This window comes from Rhinolophus ferrumequinum, chromosome 12 (assembly GCF_004115265.2).
Source record: "Rhinolophus ferrumequinum isolate MPI-CBG mRhiFer1 chromosome 12, mRhiFer1_v1.p, whole genome shotgun sequence".
In the NCBI taxonomy this organism is placed as follows: Eukaryota; Metazoa; Chordata; class Mammalia; order Chiroptera; family Rhinolophidae; genus Rhinolophus; species Rhinolophus ferrumequinum.
The window spans coordinates 77,295,166-77,317,288 of NC_046295.1; the positions used below are offsets into that span (position 1 = coordinate 77,295,166).

The 22,123-nt window shown below is 48.8% G+C and overlaps 1 protein-coding gene and 1 pseudogene across 15 annotated transcripts in view; both read left to right on the top strand.

Moving 5' to 3' along the window:
• The first annotated feature begins 1,065 nt into the window (after positions 1 to 1,065).
• LOC117031583 (peptidyl-prolyl cis-trans isomerase A-like) lies at positions 1,066 to 1,961 on the top strand (annotated as a pseudogene).
• Positions 1,962 to 6,348: 4,387 nt separating this feature from the next.
• ODF2 (outer dense fiber of sperm tails 2) overlaps positions 6,349 to 22,123 on the top strand; it is a 29,373-nt gene continuing 13,598 nt past the window's right edge. Inside the window, exons 1-10 of one of the 15 annotated variants that reach the window (XM_033123227.1) lie at positions 6,523 to 6,701; positions 9,605 to 9,695; positions 10,227 to 10,339; positions 10,573 to 10,726; positions 11,000 to 11,125; positions 15,404 to 15,574; positions 16,483 to 16,643; positions 17,318 to 17,447; positions 17,996 to 18,127; positions 21,933 to 22,004. In XM_033123227.1, coding sequence (XP_032979118.1) covers positions 6,538 to 6,701; positions 9,605 to 9,695; positions 10,227 to 10,339; positions 10,573 to 10,726; positions 11,000 to 11,125; positions 15,404 to 15,574; positions 16,483 to 16,643; positions 17,318 to 17,447; positions 17,996 to 18,127; positions 21,933 to 22,004 — 1,314 coding nt within the window. In that variant the 5' untranslated portion in view covers positions 6,523 to 6,537. The other 14 variants (XM_033123228.1, XM_033123231.1, XM_033123230.1 and 11 more) reach the window with 14 other exon arrangements.

Here is a 22,123-nt window from a genome sequence, read left to right on the forward strand (position 1 = left end):
CCCCTCCGCTGGAAGTGGGTGGGGAAAATCCAGGGCTCCCCTCTGGCCTGAATCAGCTTGGTGGCCAGAGGGCACTTGGTGGCAGAGCCTGGACCTCGTGGGCCAGGGCGCCCTCTGCTGGTATGGGGACGATGATGGGGAAGAGAGCCTGGGGCATTTGGAATCTGTTCCTGTGCTGCGGTGGGTTACCAGCCCCAGCTCCACTGCCTTCTGCTTTTCTGCATGTGAACTGCTGGCCTGCCTCCATCCTCCTGCCTGCTGCCCCTGTCAGGCTTCTGGGCCTAGCAATTGTCTCCAGTGCCTGCACTCAGGCAGCTAGAGGGGGTGGGGAGGTGGCCCCTTGCCTTGGCTGCGGCTGCCTTGGCCAACACCAGCACAGGACTGTGAAACCGGCAGCTCCAGGTTTTCTTTTTCAGAGGAGCCTCTCTCCCATGGCAGCCCCTTGACTTGGTCGTGTAAGCACCTGTGTCCTGGCACAATCCGCCAGGCACCCCCTAAGGCTGGGCTATCCTTCATTCTGGCCATGAGGTCCAGCTGGCCTGGCCTTGGTTCCCGAACCTGGCAGGGCTGTGAGAAGGACTTTGGGCCAGAGCTGTGGGATTGGTGCTTTGTTCGTTCCAAGAGTAAAAGCCATTGATTCTGGATGGCTATGACCTTGAGCAAGACACTTCTCTTCAGGCTTCAGGTATCCCCTTCATTCTTTAAAATGAACATGTATTGAGCACCTCCTATGGGCCACGTTTAGGCACTATGGCTACAGCAGTAAATAAAACTGACACCAAACAAACAAAAACCCTGACCGTGGAGCTGACATTCTAGTGAGGGAGACAGACAGAAACAAGTAAGTAAATATTACAGGGTAAATGCTACAGAGGAAAATGAGGGAGGAGATATCAAGTACGATTTGAGAAGTTAACAACTCAGATGAACAAAGATTTGAAGGAGGTAAGGGGGAAAGCTATAGGGACATCTAAAGGAAGGCCATTCCAGGCTGAGGGAGCAGCACATGCAAAGGTCCTGAGGCAGAAGCAGGGCAGACAGGTTCAGAAGACAGCAAGGAGGCCCATGTGGCCGGAGCAGAGTGAGTAAGGAGGAGCCAAGTTCTGGAGATGATGGATCCAGGGTCAGGGCCAGAGCAGAGAGGACCTTGGAGGCCATTTTGGCTTTTACTCTGAGATAAGGAGCCCCCAGAGGGTTTAAGGCAGATAAATGACTTATATTTTAACATGTTCACCCTGGCTACTGTACTAAGATAAACTGGTATGTGTGTGCAGGGCGACGTCCAGGGTAGAAATAGGGAGACTGGTTAAGAACTCATTGTAATAATCCAGGGGAGACACGATAGTTCCTCACAGCAGGATGCTGACAGTGGGTGTGGTAAGAAGGTAGAGCGGACAGAATTTCAAGAGGAGAAGAAGCAGCTTTGCAGACACTGAAGCCACTGCTCCCGGACCCGCCCTGCTTTGCCTAGCCGAGGTCAACCCCACAGGTTCTCCGTTCTTCAACATTGCTGGCAAACACTTGGGCCTCCTCTCCTTCAAGCTGTTTGCAGGCAAAGTTCCAAAGACAGCAGAAAACTATCATGCTGTGAGCATAGGGGAGAAAGTTCATGAAGGTTCCTGCTTTCACAGAATTAATCCGGGATTTGTGTGCCAGGGGGGTGACCTCATACACCATAATGGCCTTGGCGGCAAGTCCATCTACTGGGAGAAACATGATGATGAGAATTTCATCCTGAAGCTTCAGGTCCTGGCGTCTTGTCCATGGGAAACCCTGGACCAACACAAACAGTTCCCAGTTTTTCATCAGCTCTGCCAAGGCTGAGTGGTTGGGTGGCAAGCATGTGGTCTTTGGCAAGGTGAAAAAGGGCACACGGGTACTGTGGCTGCCGTGGAGCACTTTGGGTCCAGAATGACAAAACCAGTGAGAAGGTCACCACTGCTGTCTGTGGACAATGCTAATGTTGATTTGTGCTTTATCTTAACCGCCAGACCGTCCCTTCCACAGCTCAGAAGAGCACCCTTCACCCACAATTCTTTGGGTTCCGTGTTTTCCTTATCTCCCTCCAAGTCTAGCTGGACCGAAGAGTTAAGTTTATAATTATGAAATAAAAATGAAAACAACAACAACAACAAAAGAAATTGAGGATGATGCCAAAGTTTTTGGCCTGAGTTACTGGAAGAATGGAACTTCCACGAACTGAAATGGAGAAGACTGTGTGTCGGGGCAGCGGAGGAGGTTATTTTTAGACGTGTTCATTTGAGATCAAGGTGCGCATGTCAGGTAGGGGTTGGATGTATGAGCCTGGGAATCAGGGTTCAAGGCTGGACTGGAGATGGAAGCTTGGAATCCGGTCCTGACTCCGAAATCCTGGCCCCTGTTCCACCACTGGTTACCTGGGCAGCTTGTTGAAATGCAGATTCTTGCCCCCTCCTATCTCCAAGCTACAAGGTTCTGGCTCACTAGGTGGTGGGGGAGGTCTGACTGTTTTTGAACCAAACCACCCCAGGTCATTCAGAGGACTTGACAAGTTTGGGAACAACTGCTAATCTGCTAATTCTACATACAGTAACATTTACTTTGATGATGTTTGAAAATGTAAACAGCTGTGTCAGCACCGCTACAATGCAGATGTGGAACATACATAATTATATACCACCAGCACCACCGCCGCACACACACACCCCCCCCCCCATGCCCCTGTGCCACTCTGCAGTCAATTCCCTCCTCCCACCCCAGCCCCTGGAAACCACGGATCTGTTTTCTGTCCCTATGGTTTTGCCTTTTCCAAACTGTCGTATGGATGGAATCATACATTATGTGGTCTTCTGTGTCTGTCTTCTTTTATCCAGCATCGTGTTTTATTTGGAAGTTTCATACAAAACTGAGCTTTAATATCTTCCCCAGTACTTTATACTATAGTTTCTAATCCTAATATGTATTATGAGGAATGTGTTATGAAATTTTCATCTAGATTACCAAATACCACCCCAGCCCCGTGCCCTCCAGACTACTCAGGGCAGTAGTGTGCAAATATCTTGGTTTTCTATGTATGCCCTGCTGTGAAGAAGGTTGGGAATCCTTGCCCTGAGGTACACTGGCTGCTCGGGGGAGGCATGAATGACAGAGAAAGTGAGCAAGTTGGGATGGGATCAGTGGGTAAGAGCTGTGTCTAGTAACGTCCCTCCTGGAGGACTGCTTCTCATCTGCTCTGCCCCTGACCCCCGGTAGGTACACCTGTGTGCAAACGAAGAGACAAGGGGCTTTCCTATGAGTAAGTGGCAGTAGCTTTGGGGCATTGGCTGTTTGCCTGCTCAGAGAGATTTTTGTGTCCTTTTGGTTTCACAGCCGAATTACAGATGCTGAAGAGCCCTTCCTGGATGGTGGCGGGCTCTGCAAACCTTGGTCTTAGCAAAACTGTGGTCTTGCTAGCCACAGCATGGGTCCTGGGGGCAGAGAAAGCTGGTTTGAGTTGTGTTTTGGCCCTTTCTAGCTCTGTGACCTTGGGCAAGTGTCCTGACCTCTCTCTAACCTCAGTTTTCTGCTCTGTAAAATGGGGTTGACACTTGTGCCAATCTCATTGGATGTCGTGAGGATTCATGAGCTAATGAGAGTGGCATGGTGACTGGCATGGAGAGAGTCCAGCGCTGATGGTCACTGGCATCACGTGACCTTTCAGACAGTGACAGAGTGAATCAAGATGGACTTGGGAAATCTGTCTGAATCAGAACAAGTTGTGGGGGGCTCTGGAAACAGATAACCTAATTTCCAGTTTCCCCTCTGCCACTTTAACTGTCTGTGCCACTTAGCCAGGTCCTTTTCTCCTCTGTAAAATGCCCATTTCTCCCTCTGAAAATGAAGGGGAACGACAAGATTTACCCTCCAAGATCCCTCCCGATGGTGTGTGGGAAGTGGTTCTCAAACTTTAGAGTGCACCTGAATCACCTAGAGAAGTTGTTACAACTCAGATTGCTGGGCCCCACCCCCAGAGTTTCTGATTCAATAGGTCTAGGGTGGGGTGCAATAATTTGCATTTCTAACAAATACCCTGGTGATGCTGATGCTGCCGGTACTTGGACCACACTTTTAGAACCACTGGTTTGGGCGACCGTAGAACCAGGACTGTCAGCTGAGCCCAGAATCCATCCAGCCTCAGAGGCCCCGGCCAGTGATTGGTTGGCCAAAGGGTCCAAGAGGAGCCAAACCTTGATAGGGCAGGGGAGAATTCTGTCTCCCAGCTCTTCCTTCTCCCTGGGGCAGTGCTGTGGCAGTTGCATCAGGCCCCTGGGGAAGGTGCTCCTGGATGGAAATAACTGGTAATCGGGCCCTTGGGTAAATGGAGTCTGGAGCCTGAGCTGGAGGACTCGGGCCCAGAGCTGCAGCTGCTCCTTCATTTGTGGTTATTTCTAACACACAAGAAAAGCCCATGTTCATTGTTGAAATTTAGAAAAACAAGGAGAAAAACAAAATCACCAGTGTTAACATTTTGAGATAGTGTCTTCTGGTTTAAAAAATTAAGTCTCTTTTATTTCTTAAGCTGGGCGGTGGCCTCATTAATGTCTGTTCTATGATATGTCTTCAAACAACCATCTGCACCATGTTATGGGCAGAATTTTGTCTCCCACAAGTTTATATATTGAAGTCCTAACCCCAGAACCTCCAATGTGACCTTATGTGGAAACAGGGTCATTGTATATGTAATTAGTTAAGATGAGGTCGTATTGGAGTAGGGTTGACCCCAACCCAGTATAACTGGTGTCCTTATAAAACGGGGAAATTTGGACTCAGACACACACAAGGAGAATACCATGTGTAGACTAGAGTTCTGCCACCAAGAAACTATCAGAAGCCAGGAGAGAGGCCTGGAACAGAACCTTCTCCAGCGCCTTCAGAGGGAGCACGGCCCTGCTGACACCTTTATCTCAGACTTCCAGCCTCCAGGACTGTAAGACAATATATTTTTGTTGTTTAGGTCACTCATTTTGTGGCACTTTGTTATGGCAGCCCTAGCAAACTAATACATTTTACATACCCTGCTTGGGCAGAAGAAGGGGTGGGGGGAACCACACAGGCCAACTCTTTCAAAAGGTGTGGAGGGAAATGCTTTAATCATTTCATCTGGTCTGTCCCATTCCAGTGGTCAGCCGTGGGCTCCTTGAAGACTGGTGGGATGTGTTGGTCTAGTGTCCCTTGCACTGGGCTTAGCACATTGTTAGGAGTCAATATTGCTTCAATGAAGGTGGGAGCATTGACACACCTGTCTTGGGGGTAGCAAGAGACATTTTACAGAGGTGTTTCACCTAGGCCTGGAGGCAAGAAGTTTATTTTGCGCAGCAAGGACAGCTCTTGCTCTGAAGGGGGGACTTGAGAGTGGGGGAAGTCAAAGATGAGGGAGGGTGGAGGTGGAAGGAATCCCATTCGATAGCTTTATTTTTCTCTAAGAAAAAGGAGAGTTGGATATGGCATGGGGAAGAGGCAAAGGTTTGGAAAAGCCTCCGTGGGGAGGTGGAGGGGTCCAGGGACAAATAGAACAAGTGCTGGGCAGTCGTAGGGCTCAGCTGAGGGTGGAGGCAATGATTTGTGGGTTTGGTCTTTGCGGAGCCTCAGATGATTGGATTAAAGGGATTGGGGAATCCCTCATTTATTCAACAGGGAGAAAATGAACAGGTCAAAGGGAGGGGAAGGCTCCCTAACACTGAAGAATGAACCTGGTAGACATTAGATAGTGAGAGCAAAGCAGAAACGCAGGTTCTATTTGGAGAGGGGGCAGCTGGAATTTAAAATTTCAGGTGAACCAGTTGTGTGACCCTGGGGGTGCATGGCTGAGGTGCAGGGGAAAGTCACGGAGATGAGCATGTCAAGGAACTGGAAGCCAGGGTTGGCCCTGAGGATGCTAAAGTCTCCCAGAACCCAGGGCGGCACCGTGAGGCACGTGACAGCCCCTCATGCTTGGCTGACAGTGAAGCATACTAGTTGAGAAGCTGGCGGCAGAGCGAGAACCTCACTGGAGTAGGTCTGTAGACACAGCGGCATTCAGTATGCAGGAGGGCAGTGAGGAGCGAGGGGAATTCGGACCCTTCCTCCTGTCTGGACAAAGACAGAGGCGATGTGGGAGGAGGAGAGTCTGGACGGTGCACAGAGGATGGCTCCCTCTCTGCACCAACAGCGAAGTAGAGACAGGGCTGGATTTCCAGAAGCAGGGTGCAGCTCCAGCCACTAACTTGTTCTGTGCCCCATCTCTGAGCCCACTTCCTAAAACATATCAAAGGGAGCGAGTTAGAGTTGATACTCCTTTGAGTTCTGGGACTCGAGGAGGACCGAAGGCAGGGTAACGATGGCGGTGGGGTTTAGCTGGGCATTGAACCGCGGGGCTAGCCCGGGCAAAGCCCGCTGGTAGCGTCGCGCGTCTCCATGGCGACGGGCCGCGTGGCCCGAAAGCGGGCGGAGTTTCGGGCGGGGTGGGGCATCTCTGTGACGCCAGGGGCTAAGCCTAAATGGCGAAACCCGAGAGGCTCACGGCGGGGTTTGAACTGGCCAATGGGCGAGCTGCCGACCGGGTGTCGGAAAAGGAGGCGGAAGCGGGGAGGAGCCGCCGCCGGAGCCGGACTACATCCGCCACGGCGTCTCCATGGCACGACCCTGGCCACCGACTTCAACGACTTCATAAGGAGGCGTTTCTGGGCGCAGCCGTGTCGCTCCTGGTGAGAGGCCTCCGCTAGGCGGGACCCCAGGCGCTCCGAGGCGCGCCGCAGCCGCTGCCCGGCCTAGTCCCCAGGGGCGGGATGGCCCCCGCCGGGGTGGCCCCCGCCTGCAGCCCTCGGGCGCGCTCGGCCGGCTCCCGTCAGAACCTGGACCCCCGCCCCGCCCACCGGCGCGGGCCTCCTCCCGCTAACGGGCGGGCCGGTTGCCTCCCTCCTCACCTGGCCACCGGCGGGGCTCGGCTCGCTTCTCTGCTGCCCTCTGGCAGGGCTTCGCCCTTCTCTCTATGGGCAGAAACTGCTTCCCTCCTGCCCGCTGGTGGGTGGTCGTCCCTTCTGTCCGCCGACGGAGACTGGCCCCGCGCCCTCTCGCCTGCCGGTGGGCGTCGCCCCGTCCGCCCTTCCCTCCCCGCGGGCCTGGGCACAGCAGTTATTTGTCCGCTCGTTGTAGGTAGCGCTGTCCCCCGGGACCGCCTCCGGCTCCCCGAACCCGCTGGCTAATTTGCCTTAACAGGGGACCTCTCTGGGGTCCCGCCCCGCTCCCTGCACAACCCGACGTCTAACCCGCTCTAACTCGAATGCTAGATCCCGGACGCTGCTGCTGCGCCAGGGTATTTTCCCTCCGCAGTCGGGGCTACCTGCTAGCGGCGGAGCGCCCCTTTATCCCCGGAAACCTCCGTTCCTCGCTCCTTCAAATACTATTGGTCCTCTCCGGGTATCTGTTAGACGGGAACGCCCCTTCTCCTAGGAGACAGTTGCCCTGGTCCCGCCCAGAATATACCCCAATCATACAGCTCCCTGCGTGGGTTCTGGCCCTTTGGGGCCCACTTGGGCCCTAGCGGTTCTCTCCCGCCCTCCACGAAAGCCAGCCAGCACCTCAGGTTTTACCCTTGGTGGCCACACGCCTTCCCTCCTGGGTGGGGCCTGGGTGTGGCGGTCCTTTAGCTCGAAGTTCCTCCGCCCGTTCTTCCCTGGGGAGGGGAGCTCCCACCGCGTCCCCCTACCCGCCCACTGGCCTCCGTCACACGGGGCGCTCAGCCTCTCCTATCTCCCCCCACTTTGGCAGGACAGTTGCTGTGCGACTTGGACAGTAGAGAGGAGCGCCTCCCAAGTTTTCATCCAAGTGCCACCCCCAAAGCTTCCTCCCTCCTCCCCCTCAGAGAGGACGTTTGATGCTGGGCCCCTGAGATTCTCATTGACAAGCCCCTCTGGGTCCCCCTGAGCAGAGCCTGCTGACCCAATTGTCCACCTTTGCGGCTTTGATGCCTAGTCATGTCTGCCTCATCCTCAGGCGGCTCCCCCAGGTACTGCCAATGTGGGGGCCCCTCCACTGGAGGGCAGGGAAAGGTGGTCAGGGGCCTCCAGGTTGGAGGCTTCTTTTTCCAGCTTTCCTGTTCAGTGTACTGAAAGTCTGGACCAAAATATTTGGAAATCATTTTTAAGGGGAAGGAGGAAAAAAATTCAGACACATGATCTCAGTTCTCCCTCCCTCCCCAGCTGCCCCAGTTCCTGGTAGCAAATAGGGTCACCATTGTTGTTTCAATGGATTACTAGGCGTAGATGGTTTTTGAAAGGAGACCAAGTAAAAAATAACAATGATACAGGAGGTGGATGCAGCAGTTAGCAAGGTGTTCATGGAGTCCAAGTGTTTGATGGGAATCCCAGTTGAGGGAGAGATTACCCAAGTCTGCTGGCTTCTAGTGAACAGAGATGTTCTAAGTGAGGAGGGGAAAAAAATCTGCTCAGATTCTGTCTTCCTTGGCTAAATGATTACCACATTTCCCCGAAAATAAGACCTAGCCGGACATTCAGCTCTAATGGAGCAAAAGCAGCATCTTTTGGAGCAAAAATTAACATAAGACGTTATATTATATTAATTATTTATTATAAGACCCAGTCTTATAGTAAAATAAGACAGGGTTTTATATTAATTTTCATTCCAAAAGACGCATTAGAGCTGATTGTCCGGCTAGGTCTTATTTTTGGGGAAACATGGTGGTAGGGCTCGGTATTTTTTCTTTTTTTAATCAAGGTGTGATATACATATAGCAAAACACATCCTAAAAGGCTCAAGAATTTTTATATTGCATTTTTATGTTGCATTATTTTCTCCAAGTTATTTGTGGGGAGGGTAAAGTCATATTTTAGTGTTGTCCCGAGGCAGCGGGATGGATCGAATAAACTTTTCAAGTCCCTTCCCATCCTGGAATTCTCAGATGTACTGCTGCCAAATTTTGGAGATTAAATGGTTGCTCTATTTGCAAAGCTGGCGATGGCGCTGTTTATGTATAAGCAAGATGAGTGACACATGGTATACAACCAAACCAAAACAAAACAAAAACAACCCTGCTTCCGAGAAGCCTAAGGAGTAGCAAGTAGAACATTTTAGGAAATAGTAATTTTTCATCCTGTTAGTTGAATATTGGACTGTTGCTTTTATCTAGTTGAGTCCCAGGGACTTTGTTCCTGAGCCTACTGCTCTGTCTTTTTATGTCAGTCTTTCACTGAGTATTTCTCCAGGGCTACCTCTGCTCTGGGCAGTACGCTGGGCACTTTTACTTTTACCCTTAGCCAAACTAGTACCTTGGCTGTTGCTCATGTGCTGCCTGCTTTTTGTCACCTGACAGGATGACAGCTGGGCTTTTCAGTGAAAGGTCACAATACGTGTGATGCGATGGCAGGTTAAGAGGCCAGCCCTGCAAATGTCCATCACCCCAGTTTCCATCTCACTGCCGGCACACCATGCCTGTTTGGTGCCTCGTGTAAAGGGTGCCACATGATTCCAGACTGGTTCTCCTAGCCATCAACTTGCTACCCACCACATCTAGTATAAAATTTCAGGAGATCTAGGAAATAGAAGAGCCCTAGTTTTCTGCTTACCATCTGGTTTTTGTGCCTGGGTGCAGGTTTCCATCGTGTGGGAAGAACGGAGTAACAAGTCTCACGCAGAAAAAGGTCTTGAGGACACCTTGTGGCGCACCCAGTTTGACTGTGACGGTAGGTGACATGCATACGTGCACCCTCCAGCCTGCAGCTCTGCTCAAACTGCTTCTGCACACCTTTTCCGGGAGCTGCCTTACCCTGCTGGCACCACTGTGGCCTGGCACTCTGCTAGGTGCCTTCATGCAGATCCTGCTGAGCGATTGGGTGGCTGTTTGGTTTGTTTGTTTTTGTTTTTTTGCTTATGGTAAGGCTGCCAGGTGTGAGGAGGTTGTCGTAATCCTTCCAGAAAAATTTTAAAAGTCTTTAGAACATATTTAATGTGCTCTAAATAATAATAATAATAATAATAATAATAATAATAATAATAATAATGAAGAAGAAAAAAATAACAAAAGATTGGGAGGGGATAGGCGCTGATGGTGGGTATGTAGCTGGGGTTTTGCCTTGCTTATATTTTCTTTAGAATCCATAGAACCTTCTTAGCTCGGCTTTCTGTTTTCATCGTCTCTTACCTGCCTGTTGCCTGGTTTATTTTGCGCCCTAATCATTTTGTGTTTCCTGTGCTAACGCGCATGCCCGGTTTAGATTACGGTGTGGAAGGATTCACCTGCTTCCCAGCTGTGCTGTGCTGAGTCTAAGGAGGAGCTCTGCATTCCAGCAGGCTGGGCCAGAGAGCCAGCTCTGAGGACCTGGGCCGGGTTTGTGCTCTTTTGTAGAACCTGCGGGTCTTGCAGACCCCCTCTCTTAGCTGGCCCTGGATCTCTGGTGGTCTTCAGCTGGGATCTCTGCAGGAGTCTGCTGAATGGCACTCCCACCTTCGTTCCTGCCTGCATGCCAGTAGTTAGTAGCAGTCCTGCTCGCTTGGTGGCTAGGCTTTCAGTGGCCCCAGAGACTGAGCTCTATTTTTTATGCCCAGTTTACTCATCCACAGATCAACCTTTTTTGTGTTGTCCTCCCCGGCCTGCCAGAAGCGAACCATGAAGGACCGCTCTTCAACTCCCCCCTTACATGTTCATGTGGATGAGAACACCCCTGTCCACGTCCATATAAAAAAACTCCCGAAACCGTCAGCGACCAGCAGCCAGGTAGGAGCATGCCAGTGGGGCAAGGTGAAGGCTGTGGAGCAGGGCGACACCTTCCAGCTCAGCCTCCTTGTGCTGCTAACTCCCAAGGTTTGAGAGACATTCGCTCTCGGAGGTCAGCTGCCTAGTTAGAAGGTAGGCAGGACTGTCATCCAGAAATGACAGCAGAAGTAGCCTTAGAAGAGGCTCCCCTGCAGAGTTGGAGATGGATGCCACTAGAGTGATGCCATAGCCAGCTGTGTGGGTAAGTGACGCTGGGTTTGTCCCTTTCCACAGAAATCTCATAAGCGCGGAATGAAAGGGGACACCGTGAATGTGCGGCGGAGTGTCCGGGTGAAAACCAAGGTACCTTGGATGCCCCCTGGAAAGTCACCTGCCCGGCATGTGGGATGCAAGTGGGAGGTAGGCTCGCTCTGTTCAGGCTTTTCTTCTCGGACTGGTCAGGGTCTAGCAGGCCTCATACTCGAGCTGGTAGGACTCGGGGTCGGCTGTAGCTGTTAGACACATTCCAGTAGGTCCTGTTTACTGAGCGCCTTGCTAAACCCTGGAAGTACCTGCATCTTCTGTGGTAGGTCTTGCCCACCCCTGATGCACAAACCAAGGCCTGGAGAAGTGATGTCTCAGAGAAAGTAGCAGAGCTGGAGTTAGAACTCAGAGGGGTCTCATTCAAGAGGCTGTACTCTTGGCTTCTAATTTGTTTGTGAGGAGCCACATGTCTTTTCCCATGTAACTGTGATAGTATCTGAAGTATAACTAAAATATATATATGCCAGTGTGTACATATCCAAGAAAGCATCGCCTCTTCTGAGGTGGTCTCCATAAAAGACCATGTCCATATTCCACAGATGTCATCAAAGCCACTTTTGGAGCAATCTGCTGGGGCATAACATCCTTTGGTATTAGTTGTCAAGAATCCAAGAGAACTGTCTCTTTTTTTAGCCTCAACATGTTTTGCTTGTCCATCCATCCATCCATCTGTACAGTAATTCCTGCCCATTTATTGAGACTTGTGCCAGATACTGCTGGGCACTGGGGTTATAGCTGCAAACTGGCAGACGTGCCTTCCTTCTGCTTATATTCTAGTCAATTGCAGTGAGAAACTCAATGATAGGACAAGGCCTTTTGGTCATGTTTTAGACAAAGATCTCATTATTTGGGACAAGTCAAGGACTTGAGATTACTTTAAGATGCTGATACCTGATCTATTGTGAAAGATTCAGTCTTTTTCTGATTACTTTTACTGATTACTTTTAAAGTTAGAAATAAAAAATAAAAGTAATTAGTCTGAAGTTTATAGTCATACTTCATGGTTTTGACTCCCTGATTTACCAATTTGTCCCAAAGAGGCAAAGGGAGTATGGAGTATTATTCTAGGGAATAAATGAGAACTGTTCTGGCCAGTTTGTGTATATATATACATATATATATATATGTGTATATATATATATGTATATATATATATGTACAGTACAAAGAAGATTGGAATTCAAATGATGTCTTACGTTTTTTTACCATGGGGATCTCACTAATAAATAGTGAAATGTAAATTAAAAACTATATTTTAAAAACAAAAACAAAAGTTATTTTTATTGAGTGGGAAAAAGTTGAAAAGATTACAAATATCTTGTGTTGGCAAGCATACGGGGTGTCAACGAATCTTTTTAGACAGTTCTAAGAGGATCGCGAAACTGATTGAACTGTCCTGGAAGCAGTTTGGCAGCATCTATCCAAACAGTGATTCTATAGTTTAGCACTTAGGAATTTATCCTTAAAAAGTCACAGAAGAGTACAGGGATCTGTGCTTAAAGATATTTGTTATGGCATTGTTTGTAACAGAAAAATTGGAAGCAACCTTAAGTCTATCAGGAGGGTATTGGTTCAATTATGATACACCCATACAATGGAATACCATGCAACCATTTGAAAGATTGAGGTAGATATTTACACGTGATAATGAATCACGGAGCCACACAGCATGTAGAGTTTGGCCCAAGTGGTGCAGAAAAGGGCACATGTGTGTCCACGTGTGTATGGATATGTTTGTATGTGCATAACGTTTTCTGGGAGGATATACAAGAAGTGGTAAGCGGTGATGACCTCTGGAGTGTGGGAAGCTCTTAATGGTTTATTTATGTATTTTTTTTTTGTGGCCTGCGTGAATTTCTTTATAACAAGCATACTATGTTTTATAATTTAAAGTGCTTTTCAAAAAAGTGAAAACACTCGGTAATTTTCAAGGTATACATCAAAGTTATGCCGCTGTAGAAATTGACTCTTGTTGACGTACGTTGCTAAGAGCTGTGGTCCCCTCTGGAAAGCTCAATGTCTCTTCCAGTCTCGGGGCCCCAGGATCCTAGAAAAGGAGGGGCCCAGAGAGGTGACTTGTCATCTCTCAAACAGTAGCTCTCTTTCATGCTACTTGAGCCAGCCCTTCTCCACTTTCCAGGGGCCCTCCATGTAGCTGGGAGACCCCAGCCTGGCCCTTTTATTATGGACAAGAGAGAAAAGACCCTAGGAAGAGGAAGTTTGCAGTAGAGCTGCACGTGGACCCCAGAAGCTGCTGCATGCATATGGGGATTCTTGTTTTTTTTTTTTTAAAAAAAACCCTTCTGATACATAAGATTAGCTTTGAGAGAAAGAAGGTCTGGATTTTTTTTCCTCTACCCTATTATTAAATAAAGTGATCTATTTTTATTATGGAAAGTTGAAAATGCAGAAAAATAGACAATCACCTATAATTATCCTGTTCTAACATGCCTGCTATTGAGTTTTACAAACTTTTTTGTTGAAAAGTGTAGGAAAGACACATCAGAAATGTGTTGCTTCAAGTTTTTCGAAAGATCTGTGTAACCATCACCCAGCTCAAGAAACATGTCACCAGCTCCTCTAGAATCTCCCCTCTGGTCCTATTCCTGTCACTACTGCCCCCAAGGGTAATCACTGTCCTGAAACTAATATTTTGGTACTTTACCATCACTGTTAACTATGCAGAGGTTTTTTCCTATGTTGTTTTTTCCCCCCACTCATTATCATCATAATATCTATATATTTTCCTATTATCCTTCTTTTAAATATTAAAAGTAACTTTTTTCTTATAAAAACAATGCATAGTCATTGTTGACAAATTATAAAATCCAAATCAGTACAAGGAAGAAAGTAAAAAAGACCTGCGATCCCACCACCCTGAGAAGACCCATTTCATGTGTAGGTAGGTGCATACCTTCCTGATCTTACGAACAGACTCATTCTTTTGATTTTTGTAACAAGGGATCGTATTTTACTTACCACATATGTAACATTCTTTTTTTTTTTTTTTAACACATTTTGACTGTATTTGCATTGCACGTTATTTTTTAAGGCAGTATTCCATTGTGTGTATATTTGTACCGTTACATATTTAACCAATACTATCTCGTCATACGTTTATCTATATCCTTGCCTTGAATTTAAATATTGATTCACATTCTTAGATATTATTATTATTTTTTTTCAAGATTTTTTATTGGGGAAGGGGAACAGGACTTTATTGGGGAACAGTGTGTACTTCCAGGACTTTTTTTCCCAAGTCAAGTTGTTGTCCTTTCAATCTTAGTTGTGGAGGGTGCCGTTCAGCTTTAAGTTGTTGTCCTTTCAGTCTTAGTTGTGGAGGGCGCAGCTCAGCTCCAGGTCCAGTTGCTGTTGCCAGTTGCAGGGGGCGCTGCCCACCATCTCTTGCGGGAGTCGAACCCTCAACCTTGTGGTTGAGAGCCCACTGGCCCATGTGGGAATCGAACTGGCAGCCTTCGGAGTTAGGAGCATGGAGCTCCAACCACCTGAGCCACCAGGCTGGCCCTTAGACATTCTTGATAAATTCCTAGAAATAGAATTGCTGGGACCAAAGACACATGCATTTTTTAAGTTGTCCCCTGTAAGTCCTATTTGCTTGACATAACAGTTACACCCTTATTAAACACTTCCTTTTATTCCTGATAACCATGATCTTTCCTTGGAAGTTGGCACAGAAGGTCATCCACCTCGGCTTAAAAGGAGCGAAGAACTGTACAAATGATGAGAAGTAGCAACTACTTAATATACTAGAATAAATTGACAGAATGAGCCAAGTTGAATTTATCAAAACCCATGGAAACCCTGGTCCCCAGATTATAATATTGTCCTTTCTGAAGTCTTAAAAGCAAAGTGTTACACAGTTTTACATAAACTTATCTGAGGGGCAAATGCATGTAAAACAATTTTTTATGCTGATGTATTTAAATGTTTTCCAGACATCATACTATAGTATATTATTCATTATGCGTTTCTAATAATATTTTGCTATGTAACCAAAATAACAATGATTAGTCCTAAAAACTTTATTTCTTAACATCATATAATATCTGGTCCATATTCAGATTTCCTCTTGTCCTTAAAATACCTTTTACAGAGATTTGTGTACCTCTGCAACTACCCACATCATGCATTCATATTTATTTCAAAGACTTTTGACATATTTTATTTCTACCCTAGGTATATGAAGACATCCCTTGCTTTAGGAGTTACTACTTTTGTGGCATGTTCTTCCTCCCGGGGACCCTGTGGTTGTCCTGTTAGCCACGTTAGCTCTTTCCCTGGACAAGCACGTGTGGTGGAAATGGTTGCGGTTTTGCCTTACGAGTTTGTCTGTTCTCCGTCCTCTCCCGTCAGAATCCACCTCATTGCCTGGAGATCACGCCACCATCTTCAGAAAAGCTGGTCTCAGTGATGCGGTTAAGTGACCTCTCCACAGAAGATGATGACTCGGGTCACTGTAAGATGAACCATTATGATAAGAAGATTGACAGTCTTATGAACGCAGTTGGTTGTCTCAAATCTGAGGTGAGGGAGGTGGGGCGGCTGGGAGAGCTAGTTCCCCGAGGACAAGTGGGTCCTGGTGGGCAGTCCCATCCGGCTGCCTCTCTGTAGGCTTCCCATCCTTCTCAGCAGGCTGCCCAGGGCTTCGGATGCCCCTGGACAGATTGCTGGGGTGACCTGGGATCCCTCTCCCTTGAGCACGGAGCCCAGGCCTGGCCCTGATCTTGCCTGATGCTCTGTGTGGATGGCCTGTTTTCATTTTTTACAACAGTAAATGAACCCAGTGATATTATTGTCCCCACTGAAGGACACTGGGGCCTCCTACTTTCCATTTTACACAAAAGTAAAAAAAACAAAAAACCAAAGAAGTGAAGGAAGTTTGTCCTCAGTTGCTGGGCTGTGTCTTGGGGTGGCATATGGCAATGGGATTGGAACAACCCAGAAGACCACGGCCCCCAACCTGGAAGTTGGTGGAGCTGGCATGAAGCCTAGGTCTTGACTCCTAAGGTGACCTGTATCTTTAATTCTCTTCCCTGCACTCGGGGCTCACGGGCCTTCCTGGAGAATCAGGCTGGCTGCCTGGCAACAGTCCCTTCTTCCTTCATTGCCCACAGCACCAGGGCCTTTTTGTGACATCTCTCTTCCTGTGGTGAGCCAGCTGAACCATGGTTTGTACCCTGGTTCTGTCCCTAACCAGCAAGCTGCGCGGGCTCTCTGTACTCGGTTTCCTCAGCAATGAGGAAATGAGGAGAGGAATAACATCTGCCCAGAGGCTTGGGGACAGTCAGTAACTAAGACTGCACCCAGAGCACCTCAGTGCCTATGCAGCTCGCACTCAGGGTGCCTTTCACTCGGTCTGAAGCACAGGGCCTAGCGCTGAGGCAGAGGGGGGAGCCGCACCTCAGTGACCCCTGCCTGCTGCCCCTGCACAGGTCAAGATGCAGAAGGGGGAGCGCCAGATGGCCAAACGGTTCCTGGAGGAGCGGAAGGAGGAGCTGGAGGAGGTGGCCCACGAGCTGGCCGAGACCGAGCATGAGAACACAGTCCTGAGGCACAATATCGAGCGCATCAAGGAGGAGAAGGACTTTACTATGTAAGGCGTCCCTGCCCCCGGTCGGTCTCTCCTCAGTTTACCCTAGTCGCAGTGTGAGAGCTGAGGAACCCCCCACAGACTGTAGTGAGGGGAGGCGGTCAGGGAAGCCTTTCTGGAAGAAGCGATATTTCAGGGGAGTCCTGTAGGCTGGTTAGGAGTTGGAGTTGGGCAGGTGGTTGCTGGGGACCCTCTTGTATGAGGGTCCCAAGATGGGAAGAGTTTGCGGCTGAGACATGGGAAGCAGGCCAGAGTGAGGCGAGCAGGGGCCGGCTCTCAGGAGGCACTTTGAGGAGTTTGCATTGAGGCAGTTGGGAGCCATGGAAAGGATTTCAAAGCAGGGAACGGTGTGAGCAGACTCTGCTCCATCGTGGAGAGGGCATGGGAAGGCTCAACAGCAGATCTGTGCGTGGTGGTTAGGGGGCCGCGGCAGTGGCCGGTGGCAGAGGTGACGCCAGTGGCCGAGAGGCAAGCAGGGCTCCAGGTGGTGTAATGTCCGCTGGGGCGCAAACTCTGCTCTGGTGCCCAGGTGTCTTTCCAGAAGCCAGAGGGCCAGCCCTTCCCCCTCCCCCACTGTTCCCTGCCCAGAAGATGAGCCTCACAGGGCATTGTGAGGTGAGCCTCCGGGCAGGCAGGGCCTGAGAGGGCTCACAGAGCCCTGTTCTCTCTGGCCCCAGGCTTCAGAAGAAACACCTCCAGCAGGAAAAGGAGTGCCTCATGTCCAAGCTGGTGGAGGCGGAAATGGACGGGGCTGCTGCCGCCAAGCAAGTCATGGCCTTGAAGGACACCATCGGAAAGCTGAAGACGGTGAGTGGCAGGCAGACCTGCCCCGCCCCCCTGGGGGCTTGACGCAGTCATCAGGCTGACTTTATGACATGTCCAGGCTGGGGGAGGGCACTTGTAACTCCTCAGCCCCCACCCCCAACTCTCACTTCCCAGACCTGACCCTCAAGGCTGACTCTGATGGCCAGGGCCTCTGAAGAGACCTCGTCATGGGTCTCCTGGGATCACAGTGAGCTAAGGCATGCGTTTTGATTCCTGCAAATATAGTATCAGCCACCAGGTATTGTCATTCTGCGCTTCCTCCAGGAAGCCTGCCCTAACTGCACTTGCCCACATGGAGCTCTCCAGCCCCTTTCCCCACTTGTTGCTCTCAGCAGGCTGAGTGCCGGCCCATCCTTTCAGGTCCAGCACCTCTGGGAAGCCTGCCCTCACCACTCTGGCCCTGCACACAGCCCAGGTCTTCTCGCCTGGGCTTGCTGGCGCCAGCACCTCTTACGTCCCCTGTGTGGCCTGCCCCTGCTGGCTCCTCCCTTCTCCTCCTGTACCTTATAAGACTGCTTGCTGTCTTCCAGGAGAAACAAATGACCTGCACGGACATCAATACCCTGACGAGGCAGAAGGAGCTTCTCCTGCAGAAGTTGAGCACATTTGAGGAGACCAACCGCACCCTCCGAGATCTACTGAGGGAACAGCACAGCAAAGAGGTGAGCTCCTGGCCCCGCCCCACCAAGGGCCTGTGGACTCAGCTCCATCCCTCCAGTACCGTGTGCCCATCCTCTCTGAGCCTTAGTCTCTTCTATAAAAAGAAAATACTGTTGCTGCCTGACCTGAGAGGGCCGGAGAAAGACTTGATGAAATCATTCACCTGGGCACCTGGTAGACAGGGCTGTCTCAGATGTGGAAGCTGGACCTGGTGGTACAGAAAGGACCTTGGAAGTCAGGAGAAGGGCAGTGGGGAGTCGGAGGGGCTCAGCCCATGCCAGGGCTCGTGCAGCAAAACAGGGAGAGTATTGCATCTGAGCTTTGGTGGAATAGAAGAAAGACTAATGGCTGACAGACACACATTGTATGGTATCACTTTGTTTTCTTAAATGATGGTCTCTGAGATATAGTTTATATGATAAAGATGAACTGGGACTTGAAGGAAACTGATCAGGCTGGGAGGTCCATGGGAGGAGCTGAGCTCATGGAGGTTCATGAGCCCACCTAGTTGACCTCTGTGGTTGTAACTTCCTTCTTATAAACCTCTGTGGTTTGAACTTTCTGTCTCCCTGCCTTCTGTACCCTCCATCTTGGCACACAGGCCAGAATGTGCACGTGTCTAGCCGGGTCCGCACGTTCTGATGTTGCTGCAGCTCTTTTTCCTTTTCCCGAATAAATCCTTATGGTGATAGACTACCTAGTCAATCTTATTGTCCTGTTGACGTATATTAGCAAATGATCCTGAAAAGATGGACAGTATAAGCAGCTCTCTTCCTGTTTGGTTCAAACCAAAGGGATACCAAGAGTCTCAAAATGCCCGGCCTGATGAATGATGACATTTTTCTTAGTTTCTGTTTTGTTTCCAACATTGTCAACGTCTCTGTTTTTATTTTTAAAAATTAATATTTAAAATAAGTGACATAACGTGGTGTACATCACTGTCCAGCTTTCCAAACAAAACCTTGTCCACATAGTTAAATCCTCTCGTGATGACCTCGTCTCCGTCCCCTCAGAGGGGACCTTCATCTCGAATCTGATAGTCTCATTGCTTACGTACACATCCCTGAACAACATCTGGCGTTGTTGAGCACGTCTTCAAACTTGCCCTAAATGGGATTGTGCCACATGTGTTCTTCTGAGTTTGCTTTTTTCACTCAATATTTTTATGAGGTTCATCCATTTTTGTCCTTGAGGCCTACGGTAATTAATTTTCACAGTTACATCCCATTTTATGACAATACCATAATTTAGATATCCATTCTTCTGTTGATGGAGACCTAATTTCAGTTGTCTGCTATGACAAGCAGTATGTTGAGCACTCGTGTACACTTTCCTGGTGGGCTTGAGAGTTTCTAGAATATATTTCTATGAATTTTACTAGTTATAGTGAAAATATTCTCTTACAATAGTTACATCTGTTTCATTTCTAGCTCGGTGTTCTCAGGCGGGTGATTTTTACCTCTCTGGGCCTCAGTTTTCCTGCTTGTAAAACCGGAAAATTAGGGCTGATGCATGGATAAGGGCTTTGCTGGCTGCCGAGCACGTGATAGGGTGTTTGTTGGATGGTGGGGTTCTGCTGCTGTCTGTCCTGGGACGGGGGCCTTCAGACAACCTCTTCTTACCCAGTTTTTTTCCTTTTTTAATTTTTTTTAATTTATTATTATTATTATTATTTTTTATGGATCTTTCTTTTTTTTTAAAGATTTTATTGGGGAAGGGGAACAGGACTTTATTGGGGAACAGTGTGTACTTCCAGGCCTTTTTTCCAAGTCAAGTTGTTGTCCTTTCAATCTTAGTTGTGGAGGACGCAGCTCAGCTCCAGGTCCAGTTGCCGTTTCTAGTTGCAGGGGGCGCAGCCCATCATCCCTTGCGGGAGTGGAACCGGCAACCTTGTGGTTGAGAGGACGCACTCCAACCAACTGAGCCATCCGGGAGTTCAGTGGCTTGTGGGACTCAAGGAGTTGAACCGGCAACCTTGTGGTTGAGAGCCCACTGGCCCATGTGGAAATCGAACCAGCAGCCTTCGGAGTTAGGAGCATGGAGCTCTAATCGCCTGAGCCACCGGGCAGGCCCCCGTTTTCTTCCTTTTTTGACTTTGTAGCTCCTACCCTCCTGGAAGTGTCGACTCTCCCACTAGAGATGAAGGGTCAGCTAATTTGCATTCCTACCCACAGCAGGTGTTCCCTGTTCAGTCCAGGCTCTCATCTCTTCCTGACCATGTGGCACTCAGGGCTGCACCCCCATCTCGGTGTTTACTGGAGAGCAATCTATGGTCGGGGGCTGCTCTGGCTCTGGGGTCAGTTGGCTTAGGGCCCAGGTCTGCCACTTCCGGCTGTGTGATCTCCCAGCCTCGATTTCCTCATCTGTAATGTGGGGGTGGTGATAGTGCTTTGCTCCTTAGAATGGGAGATTTGGTGCAGTCATGTGTTAGTTTGGGGAGTGTCCCCCTGAGGGTTCGGGGGCATGGTATAATGGGCAGTGAGAGCAGCTTCAAGCTCTGGGTCCTTGACCTAGGCTGTCATCCCGTGTCCTTTGCCTCTTATTGCTGGAAAAACCACAATGTTGGCTTCTTTCAGTTCCTAGGTCCCCAGGAAACTTCGGGACCAGAGATCCCTTTTCTTTTGACTGGTGTAGGGGACCTGTGGGACGAGAGGGAAAGAGAGGGGAGCCTCCTCCTAGGGATACTTTGTTCAGGTGCCCAGAAAGAAGAATGGAGACAGTCACAAAACACATCCCAGTGGGAAAATGGGCAAGTGTGTGAGCCGTTCGGGGAAGAGGAAACTCAAATGGCTAAGAAACTTAAGAATAATTAGGGAATACAGATTAAAATAGCAGGAGGTGTGCTGGCAAAGACTGGCAACAGACAGAGGTTGGCTCCTGCCCGGTGCCGTCATGTCCTCCTTGTGGCAATGGGAATCAGTGTACGTGTTTGCAGGGCACTACAGCTACCACAGATCACACACCTGCCAGCCCAGCGCCCCTCCTCTTGGTATCAACCCTAAAGAAACACTTTTTGTGTGCCCAGTGATGTCCATTGCTGCAGTTTGTAGCTGCAAAACCTGGGACCAGCCTTATTGCCCAGAAGTAATGGGGAGATGTTAAAAATGCAATAACATGTTAGAGACAGAAAGCAGATTAGTGGTGGCTGTGGGGAGGGGCCAATGCGGACTGACTGTTTACTGGGTACAGGGTTTCCGTTTGGGATGATGAAAACGTTCCAGAACTGGTATTAGTGATGATTGCACAATATTGTGAATGTACTATAAATATGTATATGCCACTGAATTTTACACTTAAAAATGGTTAAAATGGCAAAGTTTATGTTATAAATGTTTTACCACAGTTAAAAAAAATTAATAATGTAATGTATCAGAAACTATTGAATTGTACATTTTAAATGGGTGACTTTTATCTGAATTTATATCTCAACAAAGCCATTTAAAAAAAAAATCAAGTTGTAGCACAAAAATACAGTATGATATCATTTTGGTAAAATTAGACATTAATCCCTTCCCACCGCCCTGCTCCCCAAAACATACTGTTTCTTTACGGGTCACTATATATAAATGCATAGAGAAAGGATGGACGGGACACTCATCAAACTACTAGTAGCAGTAGGATGGGGATGAGGGGGACTTGAGCTTCATCGGTGTTCACTAAATATTTTATCGTGAGAATGTAATGTATTTATTACTTCTATAATTAGAAATGGAATTTCTAATTTTGGAAAAGGAAAAGAATCGATAGGATGTAGCCACCGGGGTTCATTGCTTCATGATGTGGCTTTCCCTTTGCCTTCCCTCAAAGGATTCTGACAAGCTGATGGAGCAACAAGGAGCATTACTAAAACGGCTGGCGGAAGCGGACTCCGAGAAAGCGGTACATAAAGCCCCTCCCTGCCCCCACCTGCTCTTGTGGGTTACTGGCAACAGAGCTGGAGCCCTGCCCTGACATTCCTTTGGGTCTTAGTTTCATGATCTGTAAAATAGGCTGATGTC